Genomic DNA, 24,835 nt, shown 5'->3' on the forward strand with positions numbered 1-24,835 from the left:
AGCCAATCACCGAGCTCGGCGGAGCTGCCAGGTCGGGAATTTTCCAGGGGTTTCTCCTCGCGTCCCGCCCCCAGGCTTTCTGGAACCAATCAGCATCTTGGGTGCCGCTCCTCCCAGAACTCTCCAGACTCCTCTGGGGCTTGCTGGGCTGGCACAGCCTCCGGGACTGGGGTTCGCTGGGAGGGTCGGAGATGGGGCATCTGGGATAGGGAGCGGGTGGGCGGGGCGGCATCTGGGGGTGGGGGGCGGGCTGGGCGGGAGTGTTGACATTACGAAAGTGGGGCGGGGACGTTGACGCCTCTCCCCCTCAGTCGCGTTACAATGGACATGCTACCCCTGACCTCATGGGCTAGACTGGAAGCAGGATGGTGGGACCGGAGCCGGCTCAAAGTTGTAGGGCGGGGAGGGAGGGGGTGGGGGGACACCGGCTGCGCAGTTTCCATGTTGAGGGAGCTCTCAATCAGAGGGTTCTAATCCGAACATTACCAAACTGGATCGAAGGCGGAGGGACACGAGGTAGGTCAGGAGAGCAGGAGAGCTCTCATTTGAATGGGAGCTGGTAGGTCCTTATTTGAGAGAGTGCTGCAAGGGTCTCTAGTTTGTTTAAGTGTAAGGTATGGGGGCATTGGTCACCGTGGGAAGGGGAATCCTTTGAGGAGCTCCAGGGTAGCTGGGATTGGTCAGAGCCTTTCACTGTATCCAGATAACAGTTTTATCCTGCAGAAAGAGAAAGATACTTCTTTTTTTCTTTCTTTCTTTAAAGCTTGGCACCTGAGCTAACATCTGTTACCAATCTTCCAGTTTTTTTTTCTTCTTCGCCCCAAAGCTCCCCAGTACATAGTTGTATATTTTAGTTGTAGGTCCTCTGGCTCTGCTATGTGGGAGCCATCTCAGCACCGCCTGATGAGCGGTGCTGGGTCCCCACTCAGGATTTGAAGCAGCGGAACCTGAGCTGCGGAGGCGATGCCCACGAACTTAACCGCTCAGCCATGGGGCTGGCCCAGAAAGATAGTGCTTGCAGCGTTCCACCTCACCTGAGAAAACTTGTGAGCGCTTGATTGGGTTCCTAGCAGACCTCTTTAGACTGGTCCAAATTTATTCCCACAGATCCCTAGTAGAGAGGGTAAAGGAGCCCACAAAGGCAGCTTAACTCAAGTGCGGAGATTAATGTCTATGAGGAGAGCAGAACGTAAAATAATTTTAGTTCAGCAGGAGACAGGTACGATCTCAGAATAAAATATATCACAGACATAGGAACAGGACAGTTGAGTAGGCCCTGTGAGAAATCAAAAACAGTGTACCCCCATGCCTCCCACTTCCTTCCAGTTGGCTAAGACTACTTTTGTCTAGCTTGTCCAAAAAGCTCTCTGCAATGAAAGCAGGGTCTGGAAGAGATATTTGTATACCCAAAAGATTCCTGTAGACTGAATTCATGGCAGTGTTATTCACAGTAGCCATAAGATGGAATCAACCCACGTGTCCACGGAGAGAATGAGTGAATAAACCAATGTGGTATATACATATAATGAACATCATTCAGCCTTAAAGAGGAAAGAAAGTCTGACACGTGCTGTAACAGATGAACTTTGAGGATATTATGCTAAGTGAAGTAAACTAGTCACACAAAGAAAAATGGTATATAATTCCACTAATGTGAGGTACGTAGAGTAGTGAATTCATAGAGACAAAGTAGAATGGCAGTTGCCAGGGACTGGATGGATGGAGAATGAGGAGTTGTTTAATGAGTATAGAATTTCAGTTTTGCATAAAAAGAGTTCTGGAGATTGGTTGGACAACAATGTGAATGAACTTAGTACTGAACAGTACTATTAAAAATGTTTAAGAGGGTAAATTTCATGTGTATTTTACCACAATTAAAAGTAAGAAATAAATAAAGTTTAAAAAGCCGTCTGCCAAAAGTTTTTCTCATTCTTTCTCCTCAGGCCTCGGAAAACCATGGCTGCTGCTAAGGGAATGGCCATTGGCATTGACCTGGGCACCACCTACTCGTGCGTGGGGGTGTTCCAGCACGGCAAGGTGGAGATCATCGCCAACGACCAGGGCAACCGCACCACTCCCAGCTACGTGGCCTTCACGGACACCGAGCGGCTCATTGGGGATGCAGCCAAGAACCAGGTAGCCATGAATCCCCAGAACACTGTCTTTGATGCCAAACGTCTGATCGGCAGGAAATTTAATGATCCTGTAGTGCAATCAGACATGAAACTTTGGCCTTTTCAAGTAATCAATGACGAAGGCAAGCCCAAGGTAATGGTGTCCTACAAAGGGGAGAAAAAAGCTTTCTATCCTGAGGAAATTTCTTCTATGGTGCTGACTAAGATGAAGGAGACTGCTGAGGCTTTTTTGGGCCACCCTGTCACCAATGCTGTGATCACTGTGCCAGCTTATTTCAATGACTCTCAACGCCAGGCCACCAAGGATGCAGGTGTGATTGCGGGTCTCAATGTGCTAAGAATTATCAACGAACCCACAGCTGCTGCCATTGCCTATGGCTTAGATAAAGCAGGTCAGGGAGAGAGACATGTTCTGATCTTTGATCTGGGTGGAGGCACATTTGATGTGTCCGTCCTGACCATAGATGATGGGATTTTTGAGGTAAAGGCCACAGCTGGGGACACCCACCTGGGTGGAGAGGACTTTGACAACAGGCTTGTGAGCCACTTTGTGGAAGAGTTCAAGAGGAAACACAAGAAGGACATCAGTCAGAACAAGCGGGCTGTTAGGCGGCTGCGCACCGCCTGCGAGAGAGCCAAGAGGACGCTGTCATCCAGCACCCAGGCCAACTTGGAAATTGATTCACTTTTTGAAGGCATCGACTTCTACACGTCCATCACCAGAGCCCGGTTTGAAGAGTTGTGTGCAGACCTGTTTAGGAGCACTCTGGAGCCTGTGGAGAAGGCTCTTCGTGATGCGAAGATGGATAAGGCTAAAATCCATGACATTGTTTTAGTAGGGGGCTCCACCCGTATCCCTAAAGTTCAGAAGCTGCTGCAGGACTACTTTAACGGCCGTGATCTCAACAAGAGCATCAACCCCGATGAGGCGGTGGCCTATGGGGCTGCAGTACAGGCAGCCATTTTGATGGGCGACAAGTCTGAAAAGGTACAGGACCTGCTTTTGTTGGATGTGGCTCCCCTGTCCCTAGGGTTGGAGACGGCGGGGGGCGTGATGACTGTCCTGATCAAGCGCAACTCCACCATCCCCACCAAGCAGACGCAGATCTTTACCACCTACTCAGATAACCAGCCCGGGGTATTGATCCAGGTCTACGAGGGCGAGAGGGCCATGACGCGGGACAACAACCTGCTGGGGCGCTTTGATCTGACTGGAATCCCCCCTGCACCCAGAGGAGTTCCTCAGATCGAGGTGACCTTTGACATCGACGCCAATGGTATTCTTAATGTAACAGCCATGGATAAGAGCACAGGCAAGGCCAACAAGATCACCATCACCAATGACAAGGGCCGCCTCAGCAAAGAGGAGATTGAGCGCATGGTTCTGGAGGCTGAGAAATATAAAGCTGAAGATGAGGCCCAGAGAGAGAAAATCTCTGCAAAAAATGCCTTAGAATCCTATGCTTTTAACATGAAGAGTGCTGTGAGTGATGAAGGCTTGAAGGGCAAGATTAGTGAGTCTGATAAAAAGAAAATACTGACTAAATGCAATGAGGTCCTCTCATGGCTGGAGGCCAATCAACTGGCTGAGAAAGATGAGTATGATCATAAGAGAAAGGAACTCGAGAAAGTGTGTAACCCAATTATCACAAAACTCTACCAGGGAGGATGTGCCGGGCCTGCCTGTGGAAGAGGGTATACGCCTGGAAGGGCTGCCACAGGCCCCACCATCGAAGAAGTAGATTAATCTTTCATCTGGAGCTGGAGGGGGCCTTAAGATGAATTTTGTTCTCCTCATCTTCAAACATTGTTATGATTCTTGAGTTGACTGGACCTGAACCTGTTACCATCTCTTTGGGATTCTGATGGAGGTGTCTCATATATCAACTTTTCACACTCCAACTTTCAGCTCCAAACTAGGCCCCTCTTTGAACCATTGATGAATTTGAATGTCTGTTATTTATTTCTGGCCTCCCCAACTTTCTTCTTCCTGTGTGGATGGTTATGTGTCACTCAGTAAATTTGTTCCTAAAGCACATTGCTTCTGGCATCTTTAGACTGTGCGTGTATTTTGAAAAGTAAGGAAGAGCAGAGTTTCTAGAGAGAGCATGTGTGGTCTGATTATGAGCTAATTGTGAATGATTAAAGCTGGTAAGGGCAAAGTATTTGAATATTCATGAGCTTATTATTTCAAGCAGGAAAATAACATCACCATCAGGCACCTTTAGCCTCAGCTAGAGAAGTTGCTAACTAATTACTGCTTATATTCAGTGATAGACTGGTTTAAGTGCTAAGGGTTCAGCTGGCCGGGCAAAGTCCTACTCATTGTCCTGATATCACTTATAGGTGGGGTCTGGGAGATCCAGCACCTGTGCACTTAGAGTCCATTATTATACACCCTTTACATGCAGAAAACATTTCTACAACAAACTCCTGACAAACGGGTACTTTTATTCAAGATGAGAAATGGAGGATTTAGTACAGTCTTACTTCTTGAAAACATGTTCTCACCTATTACATAATATTTCATGTTTCTAAAAGCCTTGGGGACATGAGTATAGAAATATATGTAAGTGTGCATTTGTGTCCCTTTGTGTTTTAGCGGGCATAAGTGCAATGTTAGAATGGGTATTTCTATCCCTGAGCCGGTCTCTGTGTTTGGTTTTACTCAGTCCTTTACAGGACAGTGCTAGGCAAAAGTGTAGAAGAAATGTGGACTGAGGTTGGGTCCTTGGGAGAGAGATGTTTATTGGGAACCCCTTATAAAATCAAGATTTGTGCTCAGGCTCCTAATCTCAAGGAATCCTTAACATTTTTTTTTTTTTACTTTTTATCAACGTGTAACATATATACAAAAGTGTATAAATCATATGAGTTTTCACAAACTCCCCAACAGTTTTCAATGGCAAGTGCCCATAGGTGAGCAAATCACGCTGTGGCCTGTACTGTTATAGACAAGAACAAAGCCTCTGGGAGGCAACCACCCTCTCCAACGCTCGGGCAGGAGCTCGGGCCCGCGCCTGCGCGGTAGGAGCCCACCGCTTCGGGAGGAAGTCACAAGGCAGGAAGTCCCGCCCCATTCCCAGCCTCAGCGTCCCCCCGGCCCTATCCCGCCCGCTCCCCCGAGCCACGAGCTAGCCGCGCGCTCTCCTTCGTTCCTCGGAGCTTTGCAGGGCGCTCCCCGCTGCGCCAGCGCGTCCCCCCCCCCGCCCCACGCGCGGGCTCGCGCTCCGGTTCCCGCCCGGCCTCCCGCCCGTGGCACCCGGCTCTCGCCTCCCGGTGCGGCCGGCAGCGCGCGGGTGAACACCATGGTAGGTGCCGTGACGTCATAAGGGGGCGCCCTCGGGAGCGCGGGCGGTTCGGACGGTCTGGGGCGCAGTGGGGGTCCCGGCTTTGTCCCTCTGGGCCGGAGTTGGGCCCTGGAGTTCTCCCTCCATCCTTGGTTCCTGCGCCTCAAATTCTTTTGAGCAAATGGGATTTTTTTCCCCTTATGAGGAGAAAAAGAGAGTCGGCGGGGACAGTGGAGGAGGGAAAAGCTAGACCTCTAGGAGCGGTTCCCTGACGGAGACCAGGCTTGGGAGGTGCGGGTGAGATACTTTCTACAGTTCCCTGGGAGGAGTGGACAGGACACCAGGAGAGGGGGTGGATGGAGAGACGGCCCGGAGAGCCCGAGGGGTGCCGGGCAGAGCCTCCCTCTGGGGCTTTATGTCGGGCTCGGTGAAGTGTGCAGAATCATCTGGGCTCCAGCCGTTGATCCCCGTCACTGAGTATTCTTTCCTGTGAAGTTTTGAGAACTGCCAGAGATGTGGCGGGATCCCACTACCGGTATTTGGTAATACTGGCGGGGACGCTCCTCTGTACCACGTCCCTTCCCACATGATGGTTCCCCCCTCTCTCCCACCAGCTCTTCTATTCCTTTTTCAAGTCCCTTGTGGGCAAGGATGTGGTCGTGGAACTCAAGAACGACCTGAGGTAGGTACCTATTCCAGCAAATCTATAGCGGGTGGATGTGTCCAGGACTCTAGCACCTCTTTAACTTGACAAATATTTGAGAATTAGGGAAGGTGAGAGATACGGAAGAAATAAATGAATTGTGCGTTACGCTTAGAGATTAGCTGGGGAGTTGTATCTTGTATTGGAAAACAATACAAAGAAATACATAAAGAATAAGTGCTAGAGAGAGGTTAGAAGGTGGAGGCAGCAGTAATAATTTTCTGCAAAACGAACATATTTTTATTTTTTCTAATTAAATTATGTACTCCTTTGACCCAACTTCTAGAAATTTAAGAATTAGTTCCACAAGTAGAGATATATGTACAAAGAGGTCTGTAGTTTTGTGATAGCCAAAAAATGGAAACAAATAGCCATCAATAGGGAATGGGTTAATTAAATTGTGGTACTGTGCTTCCATATTATACAGCTGTCACATGGGAAAGAGACGCGTTGATATGGACAGCTGTTGCAGAATAGTACATGTGGCATAATCTCCCTTTGGAAAGAAAATGTAAAGGGTAAACGCATGACCAATGCAGTCCCTTCTGTCTGTATTGCTTTTACATTCCCTACCTCCTCGTATCATTAGCTCCTAATCATCTTCAGGAGTTGGAGTAAATGCTATATCCTTGGGGCTGGCCTCGTGGCGTAGTGGTTAAGTTCACGCGCTCTGCTTCGGCAGCCCAGGGTTCTCAGGTTTGGATCCCAGGCGTGGACCTAGCATCACTTGTCAAGCCACGTTGTGGCTCCATCTTACATAAAACAGAGGAAGATTGGCATAGGTATTAACTAAGGGCTAATCTTCCTCACACAGAAAAAAATGCTGTATCCTTGGAGTGACTTTTCCTAGTCCTTGTCGTCAAGTAGACCTCTCTATCATAAAGTCTTATTTTCTTCCTAGTGGATACTTCTCAGATTGTGATTTCATAGAAATATATTTCCTGTTTATGGCCTGTCCTTCAGGGCCAGGACCATGTTTAAGCTTACCGTTGTGTACCTAAGTCTAGCATAGGCCTGGTGTATAGTAGGTACTTAATAAATGTATGCTGAAAGAAAGAAAAATAGCTAACATTTGAGAACCTCCTGTCAACTAAGCACTATTCTGAGTACTTTATATTTATTAACTCATTTAATTCTCATAACTCCCCTACATGACATATACTATCGTTGCTGTTTTATACATGGGGAAGCTGAAGCTTAGATAGGTTAAAAGACTTGCTCAAGTCTACACAACTAGTTAATGACAGCCAGAACTGAAATCCAATTCTGTCTGCCACCACCCCACCTTTTTTTAAATTAAAACTGGAGTAGTATTCTCTATGCAATTGTGAAACTTGCTCTTCACTTAACAGTATGTTCTGGATATTTTCTGTCAATAAAGTTTATTTTTAACATTCTTAGTGTCTGAATGACATTTTTATTAGCTAGCTGAAACTAATTTAACCAAGATCTTGCTATTGGACACTTAGGCTGTTTTCACTTCTTTGCTTTTACAAAAGTTGCTGCCCTGAACGTCCTCATGCGTACATCTTTGTACACATCTGATTGTTTCTTTAGAAAAAAATCCTTTAAAATGAAATATTCATTTAAAATATTGATACTTAGTATCTGGTTGTCCAAACTTTCTAGAATTTGAATCAATGTATTCTCTCCTTAACAGTGTCTCATTTCTTTGGGAGATAATTTCTTAGTGAGGGAAACATCGACATGGCAGAGAATGGTGAGGGGAGCGACTTGCCTTTTAGATCAGAGATTTCCATCTGCAGCACTGGCAATGCATATAGTATTGATGGCATATAGATTAGGGCCATATCTAGTGACAGATGTGGAAGCCAGAACCAGCCCTAGGCAATTCTGTAAATTGACTTGTTTTTGATTTTCCTCTTTTCTCCTTCCTGGAAGCCACCATACGGAAAGAATAACTGTTTTGTTATAGCTCCAGGTCCTAAAGCGAGGACTTACAGGGTCCGGAAGCAGTCCATTGGTTTGGGAGAAAAGCTCTTTCTCTCATGCTTGTTGTCACACCAGTTTTGTGCCAAATATCTCATTCTTAAAGGACTGAATGAAATGACACCACCTTACGCAATTCCTGAAAGTTACTTCACTGCTGCACGGTGTGGTAGGGTGCTGTCAGGTTTCTCAGCAGCCAGGGATATGGTGAAACCAGCACTGAGGCAGTAGGTCTCAGACACTGGATTTCAAAGACTTAGAGTTTTACAAAAATTAGGGTCCAACGGCTAACTTCGAACTTTATCTTTGGCAAGATAAAGACATTTTTAAAATTGCCGTTTATTATAGTCATTCCATTAAAAAAATTTTTTTAATACCATAAAGATAGGAAGGATAATTAAAGAGCAGTTATTCTTAGGAAAAAAACTCTTGACAGCCTTTAGCACATTACATACACACTCAACACACACAATACTAGCCTGTTAACTATTTTGTCATGGACTCAAACCTTTGAGCACACATCAGTGTTTGAGAACCATGGCTCAAAAGAACTTAGAATCTGGTCATGACATGCAGGACGGTTAGGATGAGGACGGCCAGGTTGGAGGCTGGCCTGGATTGAGATGTAATAAGACCTTGGTTTGTAGAAGTCAAACTAAAAAGGGAAACAATTATTAGAAAGACATCAGCATATGGGGGATTCATGGGAAGTGCAGCTCAGAGGGTTTGAGTTGTAGGACTTAGTGTTGAAGCCATTGACAGAAATTAAAGAAGTTGGGGGGCAGAGGTAGCATGGCTTGGAACACTGGTGTTTTGATAGTATTCCTTATTAACATTTCAGGGGGCTCAAGGATTGGGGAAGGGAGAGGATGTCCCTTGTGCCTTCATCATCAAGAACAATGCTAGCTACTGTATGTGTGTTACATATGGGGCACTGGTTCCAAGGCAATAAATGTTTGAAAATAGCTGATGGTCTGCAAGTCAGATAGACCTGGACTCAAGTCCCTGTTTATTTATTCTAAACTTGGACAAATTACACAACCTCTCTGAGCCCCTGGATGGTAATAGCTACTTTGTAAAGTAGCTAAAAGATTATAAAGTGCCTGTAAAAGTTAGAAGTTCTGTGTGGAATAAAGATAGAATACAGGTCTAGCCATAGCAGTTTCATGGTGGCTGTGAGGAGTGGGTTGGTCTAGGGAGAGGAGATGTGAGGTCTAAAGTAACGCGGCACTCTGGAAGCAGTCTTTCCTGCTTCAGGGCTTCGGAGTGCCCCCTTTTGGTTTCATTGGCCTCCGCAAGTCCTTGACTTCCTCCAGCTGTGTTCCTATCCCTGCTTTGAAGCCACCTCTATGTTGACTTTGAAGTAAACTAATTTGACTTTTCCCTCCCTCTGCCCCGACAGCATCTGTGGCACCCTCCATTCTGTGGATCAGGTGAGACATAGACGGGGCCCTGAACCAGGTCTTGGGGAAGGAGAGGGTTGGGTGATTGCATCTTGTCTGTAGGTCTAGTGATGGTGTTCTTTTTTTTAGTATCTCAACATCAAACTAACTGACATCAGTGTCACAGACCCTGAGAAATACCCTCACATGGTAAGTTGGGGGGCTAGGGTGGAGAGGAGGAAACACCTTTAAAGGCAGAAGGCTCCTGGGTGGACAGAGGACATTTTTAAGGATGTTTTCACATTTGTCTCTCTTTGTCTAGTTATCAGTGAAGAACTGCTTCATCCGGGGCTCAGTGGTCCGCTATGTGCAGTTGCCAGCAGATGAGGTCGACACACAGTTGCTACAGGATGCAGCAAGGAAGGAGGCCCTACAGCAGAAACAGTGATGGCTCCTCCTCCTCGCTCCCCCTTCCATTGGTGGCCCTTAACCTCAAGTCACAGCCCAGGACCCCTCCCTCCCATACTTGAGATGTTATTTTTGTTTTGTTTTTAATAGACTTTTTTTTTTAAGGGATGAGTGGATGAGAAGAATACTGGGGAGCAGCTATCCTCTGTTGAGAAGGGGGGCATAAGTAGGCTGGGGAACTGCAAAGCCTTCCCTCTCCCCAGCACCTGCCTTTCTCACTTCTTCCCTGGAGATGGTGGGAGAAGCTCCTAGATCTCTCCAGGATAGCATGTGATTCATTTTGGGGATGGAAGTAATCTGTCCCGCATCGGGAATAAAATTTATGATGCAAATTTGAGTTCTGGTTCTGCGTGTGTTTTGGGATGGAGGCTGGAGGGTGGGAAAGGGCTGGGGAATTCACCCAAACCCTGTTACTTTCCATTACCCCAGCCAAGAATCCAACCGATCCCAGCATTATCTGCCACTACTGTCCTTGGTATAAACCATGTAATTACCTCGACTAGACTACACCGTGTTTCCTGAACATGCCTCTACCTACATGGCTTTTTGCTTACACTGTACCTACAACGAGGGCTTCCATCTCTGTTCTTCCATTAACTGACGATGTTATGAGATACCAACATGTATTTGATGCTGCCGGATTTCTTCCTCAACCCAGCCAAACCAGTACACTGAATATCTATAGCAGATAGACACAAGTGACAATTTTTATTGTGGAGAGTCATGACTGGGAATTAACTGTTCATTCACTCGTTCAGCAAACAGGAGTTCCCACTGCAGATGAGAGTTTTCAGCATTAAGGGCCCTTGGAAGCCATCCGGCCCGCCTCCCTCCTCTCAACCGGGAGGAAACGAGGCGCAGGGAGGAGCGGCAAGCCCAGAGCCTTGGCGAAAAGGAGCCTCTCGGCCCGCGTCCGGCAGCATCCTCCGGGGCCGGTTCCTGAGCTGCCCACTGGGCGCCGCCCTCCCGCCCGGCCGGCCCGAGGCCCCGCGTGGGCTGCCCGCGGCGGAGCCTGACGGGAGCGCTGTCCCGGGCGCCCTCCTTCCCGTGCCCGCGCCCCGCTTCCTTCCCGGTGCGTGCGGCCGCGGCGGGCGGGCGGCGCCGCCTGGGACGGTGTCGGGCAGGAGCGGGCCGAGCGCGCACACGCAGGCGGGGCTCGGCCGCCCGCGCCAGGACCCGCGGGCCCGGAAGCGCTCGCTGTCACAAAGGGGGAACACGTGGGCGCCGACGGCCGGGCGGCTGTCGCAGGGAGCTAGGGTTGCCCGGAGAACCACCGCCCACCGTCCCGGCCCGCCCGACTCCTCGGCCCCGGCCGCTAGGCCGGTCCAGCTTTGGCCGGCGCCCGGCTCAGTCTGACCACCTCCCTCCAGTACGTACCTGCGGCCCGAACCCGCGTCCCGCCGGACGCCGAGGAGCCCCTCCTAGCCTCCCACATTCCCGAGGACCTGCGATCATGGGGAGTCTTCACGGTCACTGTCACTACAAGAGCCGGGCCCTCGGCTCTTGAGGCCCGATCAGAACCCCAGTCCTGGGGGCCTCGGGCGCCTGCGGTAGAGGAGCCCCCATGAGTGTCCCCTCTCTACTCAAATAGGACCCCTCTGGGTCCCTCAGTCTTCCCCTGTCTCTCTTTGTCCCTAGGTTTTTTTCCACCTCGTCTGAGCCCCTGCATAACTATGTCCATCCTCTACGTCTCCCCTCACCCGGATGCCTTCCCCAGCCTCCGAGCCCTCATAGCTGCGCGCTACGGGGAGGCTGGGGAGGGTCCGGGATGGGGAGGAGCCCACCCCCGCATCTGTCTCCAGCCGCCCCCGACCAGCAGGACTCCCTTTCCCCCACCCCGCCTGCCCGCCCTAGAGCAGGGGCCCGGTGGGCTCTGGGTGTGGGGGGCCACAGCTGTGGCCCAGCTGCTGTGGCCAGCAGGCCTGGGGGGCCCTGGGGGTAGCCGGGCAGCCGTCCTTGTCCAACAGTGGGTCAGTTACTCCGACACGGAGCTAATACCAGCTGCATGTGGGGCAACGCTGCCAGCCTTGGGACTCCGAAGCTCCGCCCAGGACCCCCAGGTGAGTAGGGAGAAGAAGAGGAGGGGGAAATTTAGAAGAAGGAAGCAGGGATTGGAATGGATAATGACACAGGAAGATAGCCTGTCAGATGTGGAAAAGATCCATCAAATCCCAGATAGCCTCCTGGTATGGTAACCTTGGGCGGGTTTCTGCCTCTGAGCCTTAGTCTTCCTATGTCTATGAGAACGAAAGTTTTCATGTTGAGGACGTTAAAAGATATGTGCAGAGAACAGCTTAGTGCCAGGAGCTTTAAAGTCTCTGAGTAGAAGTTTGATGAGTCTGAAACTGTGAGGATAGCGATTACTGTGAATTGTGGGAAAGACTGGCTGAAGAAGAGATGAGAGAGGCAGGTAGGGTGGGGAGAGATGACAGTTGCTGGGAAGAGATGAAAGAGATGAAATGAGGATTCTGGGAAGTAAGAGAAAGGAGAGATAACCACAGCAGACTGTAACTGAGTCCTTCCAGAGTGGGGCTGTGCCTTAGGGACTTTATAACACTGCCTCCTTGTAGAGTATGGAGCACACGTGGATACTTAGTATTTCTTGAGTGAATGAATGAATGTGTGACATAGACCCTGGCTTGCTCCCTCATGTCCTGATTACCCTATCTAAAATAGAGCCCCCCCCCCCGTGTAGAATTCCCAGTCCCCCTGGTTAATTTTTCTTCTCAGCACTTGAGGAGAAAAATAGTCATGCGTTCTATATCTGCTCATTTATTGTCTCTCCCATTAGACAGTAAACTCCACCAGGTCAGGGGCTCCATCTGTTCAAGTTATCTCCTCATTCCTTAGAGAAGAGCCTGGCATGTAGTAGGTGCTTAATAAATATTTGTTGAAGCAATTAAGTGTTGCCTCATGTAATCTTTACTCTAACTTCTTGTGTTTAATATATTGCATCTGACATATAATAAAGAGTTCAGTAGGAATTTAATGAAGGAATAGGAAGTATTTTTATTAGGACCATTTCAGTGAAGAAGAAACTAGACTCTTTCGGAGGTACTGATTTGTGGAGTGGAAGGAGGCCAAATGGATTGGTGGGGGAGGGGATTGAGGTCGACCAAACCTTGTCTCATACCCCTTCCCCTTCCTGCTAGGCTGCACTGGGGGCTCTGGGCAGGGCCCTGAGCCCCTTGGAAGAGTGGCTTCGGCTGCACACCTACCTGGCTGGGGAGGCCCCCACTCTGGCTGACCTGGCGGCTGTCACAGCCTTGCTGCTGCCTTTCCGATATGTGAGTGGCTGGGGCCTGGGGAAGAATGAGGCAGCTCTCTCAGACCTCACTGTGGGGTGACTAAGGATAGTTATTTCTTTTCCCCATCCCAGGTCCTGGACCCCTCTGCCCGCCGGGTCTGGGGTAATGTGACTCGCTGGTTTACCACATGTGTCCAGCAGCCAGAATTCCGGGCTGTGCTGGGAGAGGTGGTTCTGTACTCAGGGGCTAGGCCTCCTTCCCAACAGCCAGGTGAGGAAGGGAGGTAGGTAGGAGGGGAGGAGTTCCCTCTGGGGCCTTCCATGCAGCTCACTTTCTTTTTTCTCTTAGGAATGGCAGAATCACTGGCACAGGGGCCTGTGGGAGGGTGAGGTGGGAGGTCGGCATGGCAGAGCCCTTGGGCAGCTGAAATAGCCCATCTGGGACATAGTAGCACCGTTCACAGAGGGCTAAGCCCAGCGGGCCACGTCTCCATTTCTGTGCGTCTCTCTAGGCCCTGAGGTCCCTGCACCCACAAAAACAGCTGCTCAACTCAAGAAAGAGGCAAAGAAACGGGAGAAGCTAGAGAAATTCCAACAGAAGCAGAAGATCCAACAGCAGCAGCCGCCCCCAGGGGAGGTGAGAGGCTAGGGGTGGAGCTGGGCAGAAGCTTGGTGCCATGGTGGGGTGGCTGATGTTCGGGCCTGTATCCTTTCCCTCCCAAGCAGAAGAAACCAAAACCAGAGAAGAGGGAGAAACGAGATCCTGGGGTTATTACCTATGACCTCCCAACCCCACCTGGGGAAAAGAAAGGTACTAGGATGGGGAAGGGACCCCCCACTCTTCATCCTCCTCAGCTGCTGCTGCTTCTGTTTTTACCCCTTCTTGCTCTGTCTTGCTCCCACTACTTTGCTTGGTGAGGATTTGCAGAGGCCCAGGTCCTTCTCTGCTGGCCCATCATCCCCTTCCCAGCTGCTCCTAGCCTCAGCACCGACCCTTCCCTTCCTCTCCCCCAGATGTCAGTGGCACCATGCCTGACTCCTACAGCCCTCAGTATGTGGAGGCTGCCTGGTACCCTTGGTGGGAGCAGCAGGGCTTCTTCAAGCCGGAGTACGGGGTGAGTGGGCACTGCTGCCCAAGGCTGGAGGGGATGGGGCGGGGAAGGACAGGGCTGAAGGATACATTGCCCTGGAGGGGCCTGGGAGAGGTGACATGAAGCCTTAGCTTGAGCCCATCCTTTCTCCCCACCAGCGTTCCAGTGTGTCAGCACCAAATCCCCGGGGCATCTTCATGATGTGCATCCCACCCCCCAACGTGACAGGCTCCCTGCACCTGGGCCACGCGCTCACCAATGCCATCCAGGACTCCCTGACCCGATGGTGAGCTCCTGTCCTCCCCTCCACTGGTTATGTCTGCCCTCTCTGGCTCTCCACTCGTGTTCCTTTCTTTGCTGACTGGGGCCCTCCATCCTCTCCTTCCCTAATGGCCCTCAGCTCTGCCCCCTGGTGGTGGTATACTTCTCTCCATCATTTCCCTCTGATCACTTAGCATCCTGCCCTAGGCAAATAACCAACATCCCCACTTGCAGACTCTCTTCTCTTGCTACTAAAAATAACATTATTTTGAATTTAACAAGAAGTATGTCAATATATTCTTGTAAAAATTTAAAGCTTCAGATTTCCTGACCACACCCTCCAGACTTACTCCCTCTCAAGAATTAGCCGTTGTTACCACTTTGATGTAGATCTTTCCTATTTACTTACACGTACATGCACCCATAGAAACTTATAGTTTTCCTTTTTGGCGGGCTTTTCCTTTTTTTTTTTTTCTTTTTAAAGATTTTATTTTTTTCCTTTTTCTCCCCAAAGCTCCCCAGTACATAGTTGTATATTCTTCGTTGTGGGTCCTTCTAGTTGTGGCATGTGGGATGCTGCCTCAGCGTGGCTTGATGAGCAGTGCCATGTCCGTGCCCAGGATTCAAACCAACGAAATACTGGGCCGCCTGCAGCGGAGTGCATGAACTTAACCACTCGGCCACGGGGCCAGCCCCTGCGCAGGCTTTTCTTTTCTATTCTTTAACATAAAGGGCTAAACCAAATGTTAGTCTACAACTTTCTTCTTACACTTAGTTTATCTTAGAGACCTTCCCTTATCTTTATTCATAGACTGACTTCATGCTCTTTCGTTGCTCCGCAGTATTCCGTAGCGTGACTGGACCATAATAGAGTGACTTTTTTATTAATGGTTGTTCCTAATTTTTCTCTGTTGAAAACCTTGCTGGAATGCGCAGTCTTGTACATGCTTTCTCAAGCACATGTGAAGAGTTCTCTGGTGCAGCTACCAGGAAGTGAAACTGCTCCATCGCAGGGGCATGGCTATATTAAGTACGAATAGAAGCTGCCAAGTGGCCCTCCGAAACAGCCGTACTGATTTACACCTCCGAGACTTGCCCATGAGGGTACTCATTTCCTCATGCCCTTGCCGACCCTGGACATCATCGCTCTTCCTTTGCCAGTCGGCTTAGCAGTGAGCCTGTGCCTCTCCCTGTTTCTTGGCCAGTCAGGTTTCCCCTTATATAAACTGCACTTATCTTTAGCCCATTGTTCTATTGATTCTTTGTTGTTTTTTTCCTTCATTGGTTTACTGGGAGATTCTTTCCATATTCCAGGTATTGATTTTTTCGTTTGGTGTATATATTGTAAATGTTTTCTCCTGTTCTAGCACATGCTTCCCGTCAACCCTGTTAATATTTTAATTAGTTAACAGCTACAAAGTCTACTATTCCAGGTGATAAATGCCTTTTAAAAAGTATTTTAAAACAACTTTTTATCTTTGGAGACCACGGTCTATTTATTATCTTTAAATTTTGAGAAGTTTTTCTGGTGACCTACTTATTAAATTAATTTAGTCAAAAAGTATTTATTGGACATCACTATGTGCCAGCTCTGCTCTGGGCACCGGAGATACAATGTCAGATTTAGCATTTTGCAAGGGAATTGAGAGCTAGAAAAACAGAGTTGTATTAAATATCTACACCATATAATGGCCAAGTTATTTACATAACACTTCTTACAAAGCTCTTAAAGTAGCAATATTTTTTCTGATGGACATGGTTTAAATAAAATGTTAGAAACTCCCACTTCTTAAATGGAATAGGTTTATATCAACATTGTAGAAGCAAAAATACCACGTGACAAACAGCCTTGAATATCTCCACCAACGAAACATTATAAAAATGAAATTAAAGAGAGTTGTATATCTATATTTTTCCCTTTTTATTCCTAGAGGAGAGAATAGGGTATTTTTCTACGAACATCCATGATATTTTATTGATTTATTTTTTGCCAAGTTAATCTGAGCCCCAAGAGATACTTTTTAGGGAAACACTATTTTTATCTTCATTTCTCATGCTTTACGTCTTTAATAATAATATCTAACAATATCTTGGAATTCATAAAATATGTTCATATAAGCAACATTTCTGAGTATCTATTATCTGCAAGAGAACGGAGTTGCTACAGTCCTTGTCCCCAAGGAGATCTGAACACAGTGGGGATAAACAGACTTATAAAGTAATGAATGTAATACACTTTGATGAGTCATTGAAAATAGCGTATGAATGCAGTGTTATTGTGTTTCTATAGTAATTTCCTCTCCCCGCCTTTAATGTGCCTAGTGATTCTAAAAGGTCACCACAAGGTTCACTAGCGTTTAATGCTTTCTGTACCACATCAAATAGAGCTTAAGAGTAAACTGCATGTACTTCTACCAGAGAGTGGGGGCTGGAGACCCACGATGTTACTCACTTTCTCTAATTCATCTCCTCATTAATTCCCTAAAACATTTCTAGCTTGCAATCATTTTCTCCAAAACAGTCTATCACTTGTTATTAACTTCAGAGGATTTGTTGTTCTGGGGTTTTGTTTTGATCTAGTCAGTTTACCAACGTTCTTTGTGATTTTATCTGTTCTGTCTTGATAAGGAAGGCTTCTCCTACCTCAAAGTTACAAACATGTTCACCTGTGTTGTTTTTTCTTTTTTTTGGAAACTATGTCATTTTCTGATGCTTTTCTCATTGTTTTGTTTTCTTATTTTGAGTTCTTTAATCTGACTAAAGTTTATTTCTGTGAATATGGGGAAGTAGAGGGATTTTTCCCTACTAATTAGCTAGTTGTCCCAAACAAATTTGTTGAATAGTTTGTCCTTCCCCTACTGATAAGGAAATGCCATCTTTCACAGCAACTAAATCTGCTTGGATCTGTTTCCAGTGGCTGGTTTGTTTCCCCAGTCTGTAACTTTGTTCCCATACAGTAACTTCCTGTTTTAACAGTCCTAACTTTCTCCTGTGTTCCATCTAATTGGGCAAGAGGCTCCTCTTTGTTCTTCTCTTGCCAAATTGCCTAGACTGTCCTTACTTATTTCCTCTCCCTGACTATAATTTTAGAATCGGGAGGGTCCCTCCCCACTGCCCCTTTTTTTCCTGAGTCCATTGACTCCCTGTCTAGAAGCCCCTTCTTCCTTTGGTGCCAGGCTCTACCTGCCTGCTCACCTCTGGTCCTCCATGCTCCTCCTACAGGCACCGAATGCGGGGAGAGACCACCCTGTGGAACCCCGGCTGTGACCATGCGGGCATTGCCACTCAGGTGGTGGTGGAGAAGAAACTCTGGCGCGAGCAGGGGCTGAGCCGGCACCAACTGGGCCGAGAGGCCTTTCTCCGGGAGGTCTGGAAGTGGAAAGAGGAGTGAGTGTGCAGCCGCCCTGTGGGCATCGTAGCCCTGGCTCCCTGTCCCCTGTCCAGATAAGACCTCTGTCACCTGCGATCCTGGCTGCAGGGTCAGACCCCCTTACAGAGATTTGGTTGGCTCTGGGGCCCAGGTCAATTTCAGAGGGATGAGTGATCCCTACGCTGCCCCATGAGCCACCCAATGTCTCCCCCTAGCTCAGGCCTGCATGCTGATCTTGGCCTGTCTGTCCACTTCCAGGAAAGGTGACCGGATTTACCACCAGCTGAAGAAGCTCGGCAGCTCCTTGGACTGGAATCGAGCCTGTTTCACCATGGACCCTGTGAGCAGGAGGGTCTCAGGGCTGGGCAGGAGTGGGAGGCTCCCCAAGTGGCTCCCCCGCAGAAGAGAGTACACGTGCCGTGGCTCTCCCCAAGAGGCGAGCCCATTCAGAGGACACCACTAAGGTCTTGGCTGTAAATGCCACTTCTCGCCCCACGTCACAGTGCCACTCCAGGAGCTCAGATTCTTCCAGGCAGCACATGATGGGGCCTCACCCTCCCTGGGAGCCTGAGCTCCTAGGATTCTCTGCACCAGCACCTGTCCACACCGAAATAGCTTCCCCGCCATCTCCAGCCTCATCAGGCTTGTTGCCTGCCGTTGTGTTCCCATTGTCCCCTCTCCTCCTCAAGAAAAGTACTTCCCCCCTCCAGCCCTCAAAGGGGTCAGTGTGCTGGGTGGTGGGACTTTGGACAGGCCGGGTCTCACTGTACCCTCCTGCCTTAGTGAGTCTGCCTGGGCCCCTAGGCCCATCTCTGATTTCCCCCTGCTCCCCCTAGAAACTGTCAGCAGCTGTGACAGAGGCCTTTGTCCGGCTCCACGAGGAAGGAGTCATCTACCGCAGTACCCGCCTTGTCAACTGGTCCTGCACCCTCAACTCCGCCATCTCCGACATTGAGGTATGCCCCCTGCCCAGGCTCCCTCCATCTCTACCGCAGCCCCATCCCCTGGGCCGCCTCTCTTAATACCCATCTCACAGGTGGATAAGAAGGAGCTGACAGGTCGCACCCTGCTCTCCGTGCCTGGCTACAAGGAGAAGGTGGAGTTTGGGGTCCTTGTCTCCTTTGCCTACAAGGTCCAAGGCTCAGGTAGGAGCCAGGGCAACAGGACTCTGGGCTGGGTGGGTTAGGGGTGGGAAGGGGCCAGCCCCATGACCACAAGGCCTCCTGTCACCCCAGATAGTGACGAAGAGGTGGTGGTGGCGACAACTCGGATTGAGACAATGCTGGGAGATGTGGCTGTAGCTGTCCATCCCAAAGATCCCAGATACCAGGTATGGTGAGGGTGCTGCCCACAGTTGGGGGATGAATACTGGCTGAAAAGGAGCTCCCATACTATTTGTGAGGGTGGGATGGGGACTGAGTCCCTCTGGCTGAGGGGAGAGAATCGGATTAGAAACTCATCTTTGGGCTCTTTTCTGGCCCTGAAGATGGAATTTGGGTGTTGGGACAGTCACGGTCTGGGGTTGGGGGGAGTTGGGCCCAGCCTGTCACGCATTTTTAACATCTCCCTCTGTCCCCAGCACCTGAAGGGGAAGAGTGTGATCCACCCATTCCTGTCCCGGAGCCTCCCCATTGTCTTTGATGATTTTGTGGACATGGAGTTTGGCACAGGTGAGCAAGGGACTGGCCTTGGGGAGAGGAAGGAGCCCATGAGGCACACCCAGCCGTCCATCTTCCCTCTCAAAGAAAATATGCTTCGCCTGAACAGGCAGGGCTTGGGCTGGTTCTTGGGATGTATTGGGGAAGTAGGGGACAGGGGTGGTGTGGGAGCCACATCCTTCAGCAAAAGGGGATGCATGTGGGAAGGGAATCCACTGAGTCCCTCGTGACCCTAGCACCCCCATGTGCACCCCAGGTGCGGTGAAGATCACCCCTGCACATGACCAGAATGACTATGAGGTTGGGCAGCGGCATGGGCTGGAAGCCATCAGCATCATGGACTCCCGAGGGGCCCTTGTCAACGTGCCCCCACCTTTCCTGGTGAGACTGCCTGCAGCGTGGGGGCCGGGCCTAGAGACAACGGGGTTCCTAGGCATGGCCATAATGAGGCCTGTCTCTCACCCAGGGCTTGCCCAGGTTTGAGGCCAGGAAGGCAGTGCTGGCGGCGCTGAAGGAGCAGGGGCTGTTCCGTGACATCAAGGACAACCCCATGGTGGTGCCACTTTGCAAGTGAGGGGACGTGGTCAAGGAAGCAGGGAGGGGAGGGCTCCTCAGGGTGCTCCCCACCCAGCCTCCTCACTCACATGTACTTGTAGCCGGTCCAAGGACGTGGTGGAGCCTCTGCTGCGGCCGCAGTGGTACGTGCGCTGTGGGGAGATGGCCCAGGCTGCCAGTGCTGCTGTGACTCGGGGCGACCTCCGCATCCTGCCTGAGGCCCATCAACGGACGTGGCACGCCTGGATGGACAACATCCGGTGCGACAAGCACCTCGATGTGGGGAGGGTGACTGGGCAAGGGGCTGAGCCTGGCACAGGCCAGGGCACCTCCCTCCCCTTGCTGATTCCCTCCCTTTCCCCTCGCCATTTGCAGGGACTGGTGCATCTCACGGCAGCTGTGGTGGGGCCATCGCATCCCAGCCTACTTCATCACTGTCAATGACCCAGCTGTACCCCCAGGGGAGGTGAGAGCTGGGCCAGAGCTGGATACAGGCACATCTGGGGGAGCTTGGTTGGGGGAGGGGTCAGGGCAAGGCAGAGGCATCCCCTTGGGTACTCACTCCACCTGTGGCAGGACCCTGATGGGCGGTACTGGGTGAGTGGGCGCAGCGAGGCCGAGGCCCTCGAGAAGGCAGCCAAGGAGTTTGGAGTGTCCCCCGACAAGATCAGTCTCCAGCAAGGCAAGGCGGGGCTTGGGGTGGGAGGGCAAAGGTAGGGCTCTGATCCTCACCTCCTGGCTCTGACCTCTGACCTTTGGCCTCCCTTAGATGAGGACGTATTGGACACCTGGTTCTCTTCGGGCCTCTTCCCCTTCTCCATCCTGGGCTGGCCCAACCAGGTATGTCCCTAAGGCCAGCCCAGGTCGGGTGGGGTCTTGGAGGTGGGTGCGTGGCTCCACATCATGCTCTGCTCTGCCCCTAGTCAGAAGATCTGAGTGTGTTCTACCCGGGGACGCTGCTGGAGACCGGCCATGACATCCTCTTCTTCTGGGTGGCCAGGATGGTGATGCTCGGCCTGAAGCTCACTGGCAGGCTGCCCTTCAGAGAGGTGTGAAGCCTGCTGAGACCCCCTCCCACAGTCCCCACTGCACCTGTCCTCCTGTGCCACAGCTGAGGCTCAGCATGGGTGGGGCACAAGGCAGGGCCTAAGGACAGCTGTGGGCAGGTTGGACCATGGGGCTTGTGGGGGCACAAAGCCAGCCTAGGCTCTGCTCACTGATTCTGTGTCCTGCATTCCCAGAGGAGGGAGTGCCTGTGAGTCTCATAAAGGCACTGAATGGGCTGGCAGGGACACTAAGGGGCCTGAGGTTCAGAGTGGGGCAGACCAGATGCAGGGCCTGGCAGGGGGCATTGGGGTCTAGGTGCAGAGATGCATCCTCATGGGTCTTCCCTTCACCTGCCTCACAGGTGTACCTCCACGCCATCGTGCGAGATGCCCACGGCCGGAAGATGAGCAAGTCTCTAGGCAATGTCATCGACCCTCTGGACGTTATCCATGGAGTCTCCCTGCAGGTGGGGCTGGGCGCTGGGCCAGGTGGGGAAGGGCTGTGGGGCTGTGGGGCTGTGGCCACAGCCCCTGACCACACTCCCCCTCCCCCTCAGGGCCTTCACGACCAGTTACTGAACAGCAACCTGGATCCCAGCGAGGTGGAGAAGGCTAAAGAAGGGCAGGTACAGAGGGTGAGCCTGGGGCAGGAGGGTGGGCAGAGGTGGGTGAGGCTGGCTCCGGACGCCCCCTGACTCCTCCCCACAGAAGGCCGACTTCCCAGCGGGCATTCCCGAGTGTGGCACTGACGCGCTCCGGTTTGGGCTGTGCGCCTACACATCCCAGGGTATGGCCCCCAAAACCTCTCTCAGCCGCATCCTTCCTCCTCCTCTGAGGCCCACCCCTCTCCTTGTCCGCCCTGGGCGTGGGAGGGAGGGAGAATAGCCAGGACTCACACTCCACCCCAACCCAGGTCGTGACATCAACCTGGATGTGAACCGGATATTAGGATACCGCCACTTCTGCAACAAGCTCTGGAACGCCACCAAGTTTGCCCTCCGTGGCCTTGGGAAGGGTTTTGTGCCCTCACCCACCTCTGAGGTGAGGGCCTGGTAGGCAGCGAAGTGGCCAGCAGCCACACAGGCTGCAGCCCTGCCACTCCAGCTTCAAGCACGGCCCATGCTGTGTCAGGACTGTAGCCACAGAGTTAAGAAGCCCAGCCCTGGCCCCCAAGGAGCCTCCCTGTAGCTGGGTGGACAGATGGATTCAGGGACAGATGGTTACAGGGAAAGCCCAGGGCGTTGGGTCCTCTCTCAAGGTGGCGGGGAGCCTGTCCCATCTCCCCCAGATACTGGGCACATGGTGGTTGCTCCTGGAACGCCGATTTGCCCATGGTTCCTTCCCCTGTGGGGTTCTGGCCCCCTCCCCTTGGGCATATGGTAGCCCCCTGGCTGATATGCCCCTTTCTCCCAAGCCTGGAGGCCACGAGAGCCTGGTGGACCGCTGGATCCGCAGCCGGCTGACTGAGGCCGTGAGGCTCAGCAACCAAGGTTTCCAGGCCTACGACTTCCCAGCTATCACCACCGCCCAGTACAGCTTCTGGCTGTATGAGCTCTGTGATGTCTACCTGGTAAGGAGGAGCCAAGTGGGGCAGGGGACAGCAGAGCCCTGGGCCTTGCTTTGCCAGTGGTTGGCCATGAGACCTGAGCCAACCTGTCCCCCTCCCAGTCCTCACATGTGCAGCGAGGGCTGCAGGCTAGACCCTTTCCAGCCCTGAGCCCTATGCCTCCCTGTCCCCTAGGAGTGCCTGAAGCCTGTGCTGAATGGAGTGGACCAGGTGGCATCTGAGTGCGCCCGTCAGACCCTCTACACCTGTCTAGACGTTGGCCTGAGGCTGCTCTCACCCTTCATGCCCTTCGTGACCGAGGAGCTGTTCCAGAGGCTGCCCCGGCGGACGCCACAAGCTCCCCCTAGCCTCTGCATTACCCCCTACCCAGAGCCCTCAGAGGTATGGGGTGTGGCCTGGAGGGGGGCTCAGGCCTGTCCCCCAGCCTTCTTCACCACCTCCTCTGCCCCACAGTGCTCCTGGAAAGACCCTGAGGCGGAAGCTGCCATGGAGCTGGCCCTGAGCATCACTCGAGCTGTGCGCTCCCTGCGTGCTGACTACAACCTCACCCGGATCTGGCCTGACTGTGAGCCTCAGGCCCCCATGTTTACCCTGTCCCACTGTCCCTGAGCCCACTCGGGGACCAGTATCCAGCATGGCTGCCTTGTCTCCTGTCTCCTTGGGGCCGGGCTTCACCTTCCTCCCTTTTCTGGCAGGTTTCCTGGAAGTGACTGATGAGGCCACAGGCGCCCTCGCGTCAGCGGTGTCAGGCTATGTGCAGGCGCTGGCCAGCGCGGGTGTGGTGGCTGTCCTGGCTCTGGGGGCTCCTGCACCCCATGGCTGTGCTGTGGCCGTGGCCTCTGACCGCTGCTCCGTTCACCTGCAGCTTCAGGGGCTGGTGGACCCGGCCCGGGAGCTGGGCAAGCTGCAGGCCAAGCGAGGTGAGGCGCAGCGGCAGGCCCAGCGTCTGCGGGAGCGCCGTGCCGCCTCGGGCTACCCTGTCAAGGTGCCCCTCAAAGTCCAGGAGGCAGATGAAGCCAAGGTGTGTGGTGTGGTTGGGCATTTCCTTCCCCATCTCCCACACCATCCCCTCCCTCCATCATCAAACCCCACTCCTGCAGCTGCACTCTGTCCAGGCCCCTTGAGCAAGTGGAACCTATGATTCCTCCTCTTGCACATGAGGAACAGCTGGGAGGCAGAGGCACTGCCCAGGGTTATGCAGCAAGTTGAAGATGGAGGCAGACCAAGAACTAGGTATCCTGCCTCCCAGCCAGACCTCTCATACCCACCCAGTGCCTGGAACACGGCATCCCACTCTCATGGGGCTGGGCTCAGGACCGTATATAGTTAGAAGCCCACTGGGCTCACCTGGGGATCTGTCCAGGAAGGAGCAGTGGCGTAAACCACACAGACACAGAGGGAAACAGGAGTGGAGGCTAAGGGTTACAGAGCCTTGGTGGCTGCGTGGGGTTGTCTCACTTGCTTCTCCCAGTAGCCCTCTCAGGGCAGGCAGCGTCACCATTGCCATTGACAAGTGAAGGCTAAGTGCCTCCCTAGAGCCTGCATTCCCAACGCTGTGCTCCACCACCCGGGTGGGGCTGGGCCACTGGGTGGGGCGCATGGGCTCTGAGGCCCCTTTGTCCTTGAAAACTGACCACTCTGTGGGAAAAGGCAAGACCCAAGAGGCCAGTGATGGTGGACGAGAAGGGGGGGTGCTGGTGGGAAGGCTAGTGAGAATTAGGGGGCAACAGGCCAGCCAAGCACACATAGTCCCCGAATTACTCTCCCTGGCCATAGTCCTCACCCATCTTTCCAATTCTGACCCCTCTGCCATTGTGGGCATTTGGGGGGGTCTCCTCTCTTGGGCCTGGGTCCTCAGCACCCAACACTCCCTTCTTCTACCCCCAGCTGCAACAGACAGAAGCAGAGCTCAGGAAGGTGGACGAGGCCATTGCCCTATTTCAGAAGATGCTGTGATACACCCATCTCCAACCCTCATAACCCCCAGTGGTCCACCAGGGGGGTGGCAGCAATAAAATATTTTGCCACAAAACCATCTCTTGACTGTGTGGTGGAGCCAGGGAGGGGGTGTTGGCGCCTGGGTTCTTGAATCCTCAGAGGTGGCTGGTGTGA

The 24,835-nt window shown here is 51.8% G+C and overlaps 3 protein-coding genes across 4 annotated transcripts; all 3 read left to right on the forward strand.

The window, feature by feature from the left end:
* The first annotated feature begins 383 nt into the window (after positions 1 to 383).
* On the forward strand, positions 384 to 4,161 carry HSPA1L (heat shock protein family A (Hsp70) member 1 like). The gene is made up of 2 exons (XM_046639193.1): positions 384 to 516; positions 1,944 to 4,161. The coding sequence occupies exon 2, from the start codon at positions 1,957 to 1,959 to the stop codon at positions 3,880 to 3,882; it is 1,926 nt and encodes a 641-aa protein (XP_046495149.1). The 5' UTR covers positions 384 to 516; positions 1,944 to 1,956; the 3' UTR covers positions 3,883 to 4,161.
* Positions 4,162 to 5,215: 1,054 nt separating this feature from the next.
* Positions 5,216 to 10,265, forward strand: LSM2 (LSM2 homolog, U6 small nuclear RNA and mRNA degradation associated). Its single transcript, XM_046639194.1, has 5 exons — positions 5,216 to 5,446; positions 6,040 to 6,107; positions 9,481 to 9,511; positions 9,611 to 9,670; positions 9,783 to 10,265. The coding sequence occupies exons 1-5, from the start codon at positions 5,444 to 5,446 to the stop codon at positions 9,906 to 9,908; spliced, it is 288 nt and encodes a 95-aa protein (XP_046495150.1). The 5' UTR covers positions 5,216 to 5,443; the 3' UTR covers positions 9,909 to 10,265.
* Positions 10,266 to 11,004: 739 nt separating this feature from the next.
* On the forward strand, positions 11,005 to 24,755 carry VARS1 (valyl-tRNA synthetase 1). 2 transcript variants are annotated; one of them, XM_046639172.1, is made up of 30 exons: positions 11,005 to 11,299; positions 11,568 to 11,988; positions 13,081 to 13,215; positions 13,308 to 13,446; positions 13,688 to 13,812; positions 13,899 to 13,986; positions 14,190 to 14,290; positions 14,425 to 14,552; positions 17,750 to 17,914; positions 18,156 to 18,237; positions 18,734 to 18,853; positions 18,934 to 19,042; positions 19,133 to 19,227; positions 19,477 to 19,567; positions 19,812 to 19,936; positions 20,022 to 20,125; positions 20,212 to 20,370; positions 20,486 to 20,576; positions 20,687 to 20,792; positions 20,880 to 20,950; positions 21,034 to 21,159; positions 21,519 to 21,623; positions 21,714 to 21,782; positions 21,865 to 21,943; positions 22,070 to 22,197; positions 22,571 to 22,726; positions 22,898 to 23,104; positions 23,177 to 23,288; positions 23,419 to 23,744; positions 24,611 to 24,755. In XM_046639172.1, the coding sequence occupies exons 2-30, from the start codon at positions 11,602 to 11,604 to the stop codon at positions 24,677 to 24,679; spliced, it is 3,798 nt and encodes a 1,265-aa protein (XP_046495128.1). In that variant the 5' UTR covers positions 11,005 to 11,299; positions 11,568 to 11,601; the 3' UTR covers positions 24,680 to 24,755. The 2 variants fall into 2 exon arrangements, with proteins under 2 accessions (XP_046495128.1, XP_046495129.1); XM_046639173.1 differs by having other exon boundaries at positions 11,006 to 11,297; positions 11,567 to 11,988; positions 13,902 to 13,986.
* Positions 24,756 to 24,835: the final 80 nt, after the last annotated feature.

The sequence above is a fragment of the Equus quagga genome, chromosome 15, assembly GCF_021613505.1.
Source record: "Equus quagga isolate Etosha38 chromosome 15, UCLA_HA_Equagga_1.0, whole genome shotgun sequence".
Lineage (NCBI taxonomy): Eukaryota > Metazoa > Chordata > Mammalia > Perissodactyla > Equidae > Equus > Equus quagga.

Bases quoted from the DNA above. Each gene is read 5' to 3' on its own strand.
- HSPA1L (XM_046639193.1), top strand. From the start codon at position 1,957: ATGGCTGCTGCTAAGGGAATGGCCATTGGCATTGACCTGGGCACCACC.
- LSM2 (XM_046639194.1), top strand. The intron at 6,108-9,480 runs GTAGGTACCTAT...CTGCCCCGACAG, and splicing joins GAACTCAAGAACGACCTGAG to CATCTGTGGCACCCTCCATT. The intron at 9,512-9,610 runs GTGAGACATAGA...TCTTTTTTTTAG, and splicing joins CCCTCCATTCTGTGGATCAG to TATCTCAACATCAAACTAAC.
- VARS1 (XM_046639172.1), top strand. From the start codon at position 11,602: ATGTCCATCCTCTACGTCTCCCCTCACCCGGATGCCTTCCCCAGCCTC. The intron at 19,043-19,132 runs GTAGGAGCCAGG...CTGTCACCCCAG, and splicing joins CTACAAGGTCCAAGGCTCAG to ATAGTGACGAAGAGGTGGTG. The intron at 22,198-22,570 runs GTGAGGGCCTGG...CTTTCTCCCAAG, and splicing joins TGCCCTCACCCACCTCTGAG to CCTGGAGGCCACGAGAGCCT.